The 11,132-nt window shown below is 43.0% G+C and overlaps 1 protein-coding gene across 3 annotated transcripts in view; it reads right to left on the bottom strand.

Annotated features, from left to right (window-relative positions):
• Positions 1 to 4,318: 4,318 nt before the first annotated feature.
• ZC3H12B (zinc finger CCCH-type containing 12B) overlaps positions 4,319 to 11,132 on the bottom strand; it is a 413,516-nt gene continuing 406,702 nt past the window's right edge. For all 3 annotated transcript variants that reach the window (XM_070502317.1, XM_070502316.1, XM_070502315.1), the window contains one exon: positions 4,319 to 10,075. In XM_070502317.1, coding sequence (XP_070358418.1) covers positions 8,655 to 10,075 — 1,421 coding nt within the window. In that variant the 3' untranslated portion in view covers positions 4,319 to 8,654. The remainder of the gene's footprint in view (positions 10,076 to 11,132) is intronic.

Genomic DNA, 11,132 nt, shown 5'->3' with positions numbered 1-11,132 from the left:
AGACGCAGGCCTTCCTGATGCTACCCAGCAGGCTTCTGGCTCATTTCCTGCCTGCCCTTGCTGGACACCGAACAGTAGTTGAAAGCCAGAGAGAGAGAAACCTTTCTTTGTCACTTATCCACTCCTTTGCCCTAGAAAAGATACAGACTTCCCTGTGGTGGACATTGGAGCCAGAGAAATGTCTTAGGGACTGACCCAGAGCTCTTCTATGGTCATCCAATTCTCTCAGACACTCCGAGTGCCTACCCTGTATCAGCCCTGAGCTGCCAAGAGACAGGGATGAATAAACCATGTTCTTACCCCCAGAGCCCTCTGCCTTGGGAGAGAGGACAAAGTCATCACTTGTGATAACCTGATGCCTCTGCTAAGTGCCTTAAGGGAGCTCTGGTGTACCACAAGTTCTGTTTTTGTCAGAGATATTTCCAGGGTGGTGTTTGACTGAGGTCAAGTCTAGCTACAGTATTCCCCATCCCCACTCTGGCAAGAGGGATAGCTGGGTGAGTGGGCATCTCTGTGGGGCCACATTTGGGCCCAGACAAGGGGAAGCAAGAGACAGAACCAGGCATCATTACAGCCACAAAACTGGCCCACGAAGTGGCAGAGCCAAGGAATGAAAGAAAAGTGAGGGCTTATGCTATGAAAGTGCCAAGGAGGAATTTAGTGGAAATGTTATGCTAGAGCCCAAAAGTTTTAACAAGTTGCGACCCCTACGGAGTCCCCAACACCTCATAAAGGATATCCTGAATATCTTTGTGGGTATGAGTATATAATCATTTTTCTAGAGCTAATCCACAGAGCTAATCAGATTACCAAAGGGATCCATAAGCCCAGTAGGCCAACAGGGTTAAGATTTCCTCCCCTGTGTGGACCCAAGCATTAGGCGTGGGCAGAGCAGTCTCCTACATGGGTTAATGCAAAATCAATTTCCCTCCAATTCTTCCCTCCTGCCACAATAGCATATGCTAACTTTTTTAGCATCCTGGAATATCAGGGCTGAATGAGCCCTCAAAGAGCATCTAGGGGCCACATCTAGTCAAGGGATTTGCAAACATGTACTCTAGGATGTAGCTCAGCACCTGCTCTGTGGGGAGATGGGTGCTGCAAGCTCTTGGTTCTCCACCACCTCTTTAGAACAGCCTGGATTTTATTTATTGTGTATGTATTCATATCCTATGTAGATTTTTTTTTCAAAATGGGTTTTGCTGCTAAAAAAGCTTGGAAATCAAAGTTCTAGTCTAGCCCCCTCATTTTATGCCTTGAGACACTAAGGCAGACAAAAAGGGGAGGGATTTGCCCAAAGGCACAGAACAAGTTAATAGTTTGGTGTAGATCCACATTTCTTGCAACATCAGTATCACCTGGGTACTTGTTAGAAATGCAACTTATTGAATCCAGGCCTTAATTAGAAAGGTTGAAGGTGGGCAGCAATCTGATTTTACAAGCTCTTCAGGTGATTCTGATGCACACTAAAGTTTAAGATGCACTGGTATGGAGAAAAAACTACCCAAAGACGTAGGTTCCAGACAAGTTCCCTCATTTAATGGGAGCAACCTTGGTCAAATCATGCTACAGTTTCTTAATTTACAGAAGGGGGATAATATTTGCCTGGCAGGCTTGTTATAAGGATCAAAAAAGATAATAGATGTGAAAAGTGCTCTCTAAAACTTATCACGCTTTGTATGTGTGAGTGGTATGGATTCATGCTAGGGTTGGTGGGCCTTGAACTCAGGACTCTGGTCTCCACGTATCCTAGGACAAAGTGCTTTCCCTTGGCCCTCAAAGACTGACCTAATGATGAGCAGGCTGAGCTCATTTCTAGTCCAGGTCCAAGGAGAGTAAGAGCCAAGGGTCCTTGTTGGCTGGAGTCCTCTTGAAACCTGGGATTTATGAGACCAGGTCCCTGGGAAGGGCTGCTTCAAATGGTGGGAGCAAGCGTGGTGGTTGGGGGGTGAGGGAGGCAGGTGGGGGAGGATCGGCCAGGAAGCAACCTTAGCCCAGTGCCCTTGGACCTTTTCCTTCTGACTAGAGATCAGAGACTGATTAGAAAAAGTCTTGGAACTGCACGCATTTAACTGGGGGACAGGATTGAGGGTCAAGGGAAGGGAGCATAGATTATACGGTTATTCAAGAACAGTAATTAAAAGTCACTCTTTCTGATAGGAGATAATTCATTGGTGATGAAGAACATGATTTCTGTCCCTATGGAACTCCCTGTTTTGTACGGGAGTCTGCATGCAAACATAATTATAACAGAGTGACAAGTGCTAAGACAGAGGTATTGTTCAAGATACCTGGAAGACTCCCTAGGGGCAAGGACTAATAATGTCTGGACAAGCAGGTGGGACCGCTTAATGCAGCAGTGAATCTCTAAAGGCAAGACTTTACTAGTCAGAACAAGGAGAAGAAGGAAGGTAAAAGTCTGGAGGGGATAAAAAAGAGTATGGCATGTTGGGGCACCAGAGAAGTGTCCAGGATAATTAGAACTTGGGTTGTGTGAAGAACATGGTAGGTCCTGAGGCCAGAGAGGTAAGCTAAAGAGGGATATGGTCAGACTAGCTGATTTTCCACCTATCATTAGGGAGAAGCATTGGACATTCAATTATCCTCTCTTGGAATTCTAACTATTCCTATCACTCCCCCTAACCTCATGCTGCCACTCTCCTCCAACGAAGTCTTAATTTATTTAAGTGTGCTTTATTTCCTCACTAGAGTGCAAGTTCCAGAAGACAGAAACTCTTTCCTCCTTTTCTGTCCCTCGCTAGCCAAATACAGGCCAGGCCCCTAGTTGGTACTCAGTAAGAACTTGATGCCAGCCCTGGTGATCTAGTGGTTAAGATTTGGTGCTCTCACCACCATGGCCCAGGTCCGTTTACCAATCAGGGAGCCACACCACCTGTCTGTTGATTGTCATACTGTGGTGGGTGTGTGTTGCTGTGATGCTGAAAGCTATATCACTGATACTTCAAATGCCGGCAGGGAGACCCATGGTGGACAGGTTTTAGTGGAGCTTCCAGATTAAGACAGACTAGGAAGACCTGGCCACCCACTTATGAAAAAATTGGCCATGAAAACTCTGAATAGCAGCAGAGCACTGTCTGATATAGTGCCAGAAGGGGAGAGAATGGCACAAAAATACCAGGCAGGGTTCTGCTCTGCTGTATACAGGGTCTCCAGGTGTTGGAATTGACTTGAGGACACTAACAACAACAACAAAGAACTTGATACATATATGCCTGAGAAATGTGGGAGGCAGGAAGAGTAAAGAGACAGAAGAAGAAAAGGGTGGGGAGAGATGAGCACTCTTAGTTCCAAGAAGGATGATAAAAGAAAAAAAGATATTTTCAGAGTAGCACCTTCCAAATAGCCCCTTCCAAAGGCTCCTAGGCTGGGCTCTCCTGTGGCCATTGTGGCTGTCTCAGCCTTTATATGAGACTGGCTTGTGGAGGGGGGGTTGGGGGGGGGTGAGTAGGAGGTCCCAGAGAGGCCTGAGGGAAGAGCAGACACCACTGTGATAAAGGGCTCACAGTGGCCTGGGAGCAATGAGGCCTGGGATTCCAGTCTCGGGGACTCCCTGTTCAGCCTTGGTCAAATCTCTTCAGTTCTTGGAACCTCAGTTCCCACACCTAAAACCTGATGGAGTTGATGCAGCTGAGCATTTCCTAAGTGACTTCTCTGTGAAGTGTAGGGTGCCAGGCCACTTCTAGTTCTGATATTCTGGCTAAGGCCCAGCAGATGATGTCTCTGTGGCCCTGAAGCTATTCAGGGGAGAAATTATAGATTGTTTACACAAAGAAGCCTGGGCCCTGAACCCTCCACTTGGTTCTGAACCACCAGTAGAGGCCCAGCCAAGCCCAGCCCTGTGAGAAACAGCAGTTGACTAGTATTTAGAGCTGTGTTAGTACAGATATGTGTCGCCTAATGACGTTTTGGTCAACGACGGACCACATATGCAACAGTGGTCCCATAAGATTAATACCATATAGCCTAGGTGTATAGTAGGCTATACCATCTAGGTTTGTGTAAGTGTACTCTTTGATGTTTGCACAATGACAAAATCACCTAACAAGACATTTCTCAGAATGTATCCCTATTGTTAAGTGACGTATGACTATATACAAAAATAAGAAGGCATATGCTTACTGTGATAAAATTCAGATGAACTCATTTGGAGAGATCGCTCCCTTTATAGCTTATCTCAAGATGCAAGTCCCAAGGAAGGTAGTTGAATCTTTTAGGAGCGAAGTAGGGTGTGTATATATGTAGATGTGGTATGGCTTTGGTTGTTGATGTTCTTAAAGAAACAGAGCCATTAGTGGTTAGTAGACAAATAGTTTATACAATAAATAAATTTAGTTACAGTTCATTGTTGCCGATGATACAGCATCATGATTATAGGTAAAACAAATTAAAACCTCATGAAGTAGTCATAGCACATTCATGCTAGTGAAAACATATTGCAAAGCACTGCACGTGCATTATAGGGCCAGACAAAACTGGGGACAGGATATATTTTCACTTACCTCTGTTTGGCTTTGTGTATTTTGTCATTGAGACTTACATTATATTTGGGTCAAACAAAAAACCCAAAGAGGTTTTATAAAAGTTTACAACCATTAAACAATATTGTTTAATCCCACAAATGGATAAAGCAAACTACTATAGCTCAATGATACACAAAACAGGATTAAAAATAGTCAATCTGCCTATGTATATAGCTAGCTACAACATGATAGATATTGAATATGCTGAGTCTTTCCAAAAGCATCGACAACTTTAGACAAGCAGCTTCCTGAAATATACTGGTTTGGTTTCCATTGAAAACTAACTGTAGTGCCATTTCAGTTGAAGACTATGCACTCCTCAGTGTCAGACATAAAGAGAAGCAAACTAGGGGAAGGCAGAGAAGGGTTAGGAGGAGACCGGAGAAGTGCTCTTTGCACAGTTTGACATTACTTTCCCTGTGTAGCTCCAGACCTGGTTCGCAGAATAAAACAAAGTGTATTGAAATTCTTGGCCCACAAAAAGGGTGTTTGTACAAAGTCTCATACTTAGAGCAGAGATTAACTGTCACTGAGTGCCTCTTCAAATGAACTCTTCTATGTTAGAAGAAAACTCAGTGCCAAAGGTTAATGGATATCAATGTTTGAATTACTGTATAAATATAATTTATTCTAAAGTAGAAAAAATGGGTTTTAGAAGTATTCTCCTGGAAACTACCAGAGAGGGGAGGGGAGAGAATATACACATATTCAACATATATATATATACACACACACACACACGTGTGTGTGTGTGTATGTGTTTCATTATTTAGAAGAAGAAAAGTTTTATAGGCCATTTCCATAAGGCCTCCGTCATTCTCCCTTCTATACCTTGCACCTTGAGATGTTACCTTTGAAAAGTCTCCTTTTCCTTTTAGCTGTCTTACAGAAACAGTGCCCTTGATTGACCATGCCACTCCAGAGTCACACTTCTTTAGGTCAAAATAAAAACAACAACAAAATCACAACAAGAAAGAAATCATAAAATCTAAGGCCTGAAAAGGCATAGACTTGCTATGAGTTCAAAAACTCAGTGAAAGAATTAAAATTACAAAGCATCTCCTATAAAAGATAATGCTTCTTGAAAACCACACAAAACACTGTGCAGTAATCCCTGCTGAGTGCTTGGAGGTAAGCATACTGAAGGACACACCCTTAACCCCAGGAAAGGAAGCTTGCTTTTATTATCAAGGGAGCCCAGTGAGTCCCAATGCTTCTTTGTATTTGCTGTTTTATAATTACAGACAAAATGGAAAAGTCAAAAAATGTGCAGACCTCAATATAAAGAAGATGTTTCTCTAATAACTTTACTAAGAACCAAGCTGGATTTAAGCATTCATAATTGTACAGCTCCATTTGTAGATTCTTGCAGATGATTCACTAACATTGACACTTTTTACACAAAATACCTTTTGCAAGGACATATTAAATTTAATAGGCTAAAGAGAACTTATGTAATATAATGCTTGAAACTGTACACATAATAGCTGTGCACATAGTAATAAAAAGGCCTTGAAAAATTGTCTATAAACTACTACTGCCCTTTGGAAATAAAAGCTCCTTCATGACCCCCGGGCTACTTCCTTGTGACACACAGTGCCACAAACATCATGGTGAAAAGAATGTACCAAACCTAGTTTCAGATGAGTTTTGTACATTTGTTTCTATACAATCGGGGAAAAAAGGAGATACAATTTGTATCAACAAAAGGTCATTTCTGGTTATTTGAGGCATTGCTCCTAGCTGCTTTGTTTCATATACATTTTATGAGAAGAGAGGAATGACAATGGTTACAGGAAATAAGAAATACATACACTGCCTTAAAAATTATTTCCTGTATTGAGAGGAACTTAGAATTTTTTTAATACTAAACATGAACATGTTCAAGATGAATTGCAGTTGACAAGATTAATCTTGTGCTTCTCTGTAAATTGTACAGCTACTGGATACTGTGGTGCCATTGATGACTTTGATAGGAGGTATGAACTAACTGGCACAAAGGCAGAGTCATCTAAGATTGTCAAATACCCTGATTTAGACATGGGACAAATTTAGAAGATCCAAGAAGTTGAAGGTATGAAATGGCATTTGTGTGAAATGGCAAGCACTTCAGTGGCAACTGTCACTCTCTATGGTCACTGGTAGAAAATACTTTTACACCTCAGTATGTTGCGGGATGGAAAAATCATAGGGTAGGAGATAAATGTGAAGCTATGGTTAACTAGAGAAAAACATTAATTGAGATGCAGTTTTTATCAATTAAGACAGAGACAGAAAGCCAGAAAAGCAGCATGCAAGCCATTATCAAACTGCCAGAAACAACCCTGACTACAGCCTAGCATTGGGAGTGTTTCACAGTAAGAAACATTTATAGGTAGTGTCACACCTTCTTATGAAGAAACAAAAGGCCAAGACCAGGCCTTCTCAACTTTCATGAAAAACTACCATAGAAATTAGCAAGTTCCAGCTCAAGAAATAGTGAGCTGGTCATGGTTCAAAATGTTGAAATATACAATGGGCTCAAAAAGGGGGTTTATTTAGTGCAGCTTAAAAAGAACCAAAAACAATAAATGCCTCTTCTGGAGGCATCTAGCTACAAAGGTTCCCACCCTGAGCAAGATACAAGTTGAACAAATGGCTCTGCTCAACCCAAAGTCCTGCCATCTTTAGTAATGCGTTATCCAAGGGCAAGTGCACCCTCTTTGCATGGATTTGAAGTGCATAACTAAGCCAGCTATTAGCGAAGATGTAACATCCCCTTTTGGAAGCTGCATCCCCTTTTGGAGGATGCCTTTTTCCACATAGAAAATCCCCTGGTTTTGTTTCCTAAAAATATTCTGCTGCACCAATGATCGACCTTATTGCCCAAAGGGTGGATTGCAAGACAAAGTGGATTGCATGGCTATGCCCTGTCCTGCATTACGTTTCATCCTGTGATGTTGAATACTGCGTAGGTCAGAAGTCCAAAGAGCATCCATTAGACCCTCCTTGAGTGCAGCTTTTGTGTTCATCATTTAATGCTTCATGAGTTTGGCCATCTCTATTGGGATAAGGGAAACCAACTGTGGTAGTAAATCCCCTGGTCCTGGTCAAATACTTCTGCGCTAATCTAGCACACAGCTACTATGCCTGGAACTTGAGCTTATCCATCAGCTTCTCTGCGGAAGAAGGCTGCAATCTTATCCCTAACTTGCTGAGGTGAAGAGAGTGAAAAGCTAAGAACTGTCAATAAATCTTGACAAGTAAAAAGTGCAAGGGACATAGAGCTAGCTTGCTGTGGTGACTAAGAAAGCAATATTCAAATATTGGCATGTAATTTCACTTTCAAAACTAGTTGAAATTATGAAATGTGACATAAATCATCCAGTCAGATTTGTGATCTATACAGCTGTAGACTAAGGACTGTGCTGAGACCATCTTCTTATCACCACCATATAAAAGATTATACAGAGATACACATCTTGACTAAATACATACAGTCATACATGCAATATAACTGCTAATAATAGGTTTAAAATGTAGCTCTAGAAGCTTCGATGTGACCCTATAGCTTGGTTAACAAAGATATTGAATGGTCAGATATCCATGCAATAAAGTGTGCATTTACTTTTAAATAGCTTTAAATATTCCTATTAAAAATCTTAAAAGGTTAATTCAACATATGATCCGATCTTGATGCTCTTGCTCTCTAAATTAGATGTATCATTCTTACTCTGTAATATAGAATGTGTGACTAAGAAAACACTGGTAATGGAAGCCCTGGGGTTTCTTGCATTTAGGCCTCTCCCCCTGGGTTTTGTCCTCCATTACCTGCACAGTGCCGTGCAAAAGGGCATGGAACTTGGAGTCAGAGGACTTGGATAAGAGTCCTGACTTGGTCCTTTGCTAGCGGTGTGACCTTGGCAAGTCACTTAATTTCACTGAGCTTCAATTTCCTTGTCTATAAAACAAGACATTAGTAAGACTTACCTCACAGGGTTGTTATGCACTTCAATGACATAAATACTCCGTAACTTGTAAAGCGCAACACAAAATTATTAGTTACTATTATCATAGTATTAGTGCATTATTAGTATTAATATTTATATTTATAGGAATAAGTTCTATGTTACGTCAACGTGCAGCCCTAAGCTTAGAAACAATCAAGGCTGCCAGTTGCTGGGCATCTGCTGTATGGGGATTCTTCTCCATTACTGCAAGGACGATGTTTGAAGGGAAAATATTGCAGAGGTTCTTGTAGGTCTGATACTGGTGCTCTGGGATCATATGCTCCCTGGAATCATTGCACATTCCAACCCAAGGATTCCTCCAAAGCTGCTCCATTTTTTCAGGCATGCTCCGTACCATGACTGGCTCATAGCATGGTTGCATGAGGCTGTTACTCAAGGGATAGGAGTGGTAGCCATAAGAGTCAGTTGCACAGGGCAGTGGGTCCCAGCTGGCATGTTGTTCCCGGCAAAGAGGAGGTCGTCTTTGTCTCATGGGGTTGCTCTCATACAGGCGAGAGTCAGAAATGCTGTCCATCCGAGTCATCACCAGGGCACGTCCTGGCTGTGGGGTTGCCCCAGGGTGGATAGTGGGAGGCATGGGGTAGTCTCCAGGACAGCTGGAGCGTGTCCCAGTTGCTGGGTGCTGGGCATGCAGAACTAAATGGGGAACTGACTGCTTGTTGGGGGCTTGCTTAGAATCCTCTGGGCCATAGCTCTGCACTCTTGTTAAGGCTTCATGGTAACCATGAGGAAAAGGCTGAAGACGGTTCTGAGATGCTGAGCGATGCAGCTTCAAACTGCCTTCAGGATGGGTATCAGCTACAGGCAAGTATAGGTTGTTGTAAGAGGAATAGTTGTCATTTCTGGTATGGCTCATATGACTGTCAGAACACAGGTTGGGATTCCGGGCATACACCCCCCGGTCTGCTTCAGTCATGTAGTACTCTCGATTATGCATGCTGTTGATATTCAGTTTGGAGAAGTCGCCTAACATTGAATAATAGCTGTGGTCCCCCAAGGACTCAAACTTTGGGTATTGCTCAGCATAGTTAATAGAGGTCCCATGGCTGTTGGTAACCAGGATGGGGGGATACTGCATGCTGGGCATGTGCTCTAACGAAGCCTTCTGGTGGGGGAAATGAGAAGATCCTGGCACTGGGCTGCTGGCTGAACGGGTATTGAGTGCACCTACTGCATGGCTTTTGGGGGGTGGGATTGTGGGGACACTTAGGGCGGTCACAAGTGAGGGGACAGAGCTGGCCTCAGGCTTACGGGCAATGGACAGCCATTCCTCAGGCTCCACAGCCACGGACCGAATGCTGGGATCTGATTGGCGCTTGGGGGCCACACGTTTGACTTCTGAGGTTATCTCACCTTTGGCACTAGACAGCCCTGTGCCACACTTGGCTAAGGTGCCTTCGCTCATGGTTTTCACTGTGGACAGTTTGGCACTGATGCGGAGCTCATCAGCCACCGAACGCTGGGGTTGGTTGGCCCGCTCCGGATGGTAGTATTTGCACTTGTGGCCGTAGGTACATTTTTTGCCTGAAAAATAATGCCTTGGGGTAAGACTCTCTCTCATAGTGGTGCAACTCTGTGCCAGAAACTGTTGTATCTGGTCACTCAGGTTATAATTTTACCATTTGGGGTTAAAGGCAGAAAATTAACTGTCCATAAAGATGAGAGACAGACAACACCAAGGAGGCATCACACACTGTGAGGGGAGAGGAAGGAAGTGGAAAGCTGGGGAGGAAACTGCAGTGTGAAAACTAAGAGCTGAACAGCTGAACAGCTTTCATTTCCTGAAATTCACAACTTTGCCTAGGCATAACCTGAATATTAAGGCAGTGTAGAGCAGCAGCAGGCAGTATGATGCGAGTGCAAAGAGCACAGGCTTGGAGGCCAGTCAGACCTGAGTTTCAATTCCAGCTGTGCCACTTACTAGCTGTGTGACTTTGGTAAGTGACTTTACTTTCTGAGCCTCATTTTCCTCTTCTGTAAACAAGGTTCATAATCATGCTTATATTATAGGGTCATTGTGAAGATTAAATGAAGATAATGAACATGAAAACACTCTATGATTTAAATAAATGTTAATCAAACAAAAAACAAGACGTGTGATAAATGATTATCCAAAAAGAGTGAACATCCAAACTAGCCTCAGACCAGGCAGCCCACGTTGCACTGTTAGGCTCACAAACTTTATATCAGACAGACTTGTGTAAGATCATGAATGTACTCTAGAAAACTATATTTTAAAAAAGCAAATAAAAATGAAGTTTGGAAGCAAACTGGAAAGTACAGATGGGAAGAAAAGGGTATTATTAGTTAGAGGGCGCAGTCACCTGCCTGAGAGACACGTCCTTCTTGGGGCCAAATCCAATTTGGCCTTGCCCTTTCTGCTTCTGTGGACCCACGTGGACATTTCTCTGCCCCCAGCAACACTGCTCAGGATGGAAGCAGCTAGCACACATGCACCATTTTAACAAGTGACAACTAATCTTCCCTTCAATTCTAGTTACCTTGTCCTCATGCAGTTTCTAGAATGTTTCTTTAAACAATTAACTGAGAATACAGGAAGACACAGACTAACTCACAGAAA

This window comes from Equus asinus, chromosome X, assembly GCF_041296235.1.
Source record: "Equus asinus isolate D_3611 breed Donkey chromosome X, EquAss-T2T_v2, whole genome shotgun sequence".
In the NCBI taxonomy this organism is placed as follows: Eukaryota; Metazoa; Chordata; class Mammalia; order Perissodactyla; family Equidae; genus Equus; species Equus asinus.
Note: the sequence above shows the minus strand (reverse complement) of the source record. Positions and strands in the feature narration are given on the sequence as shown.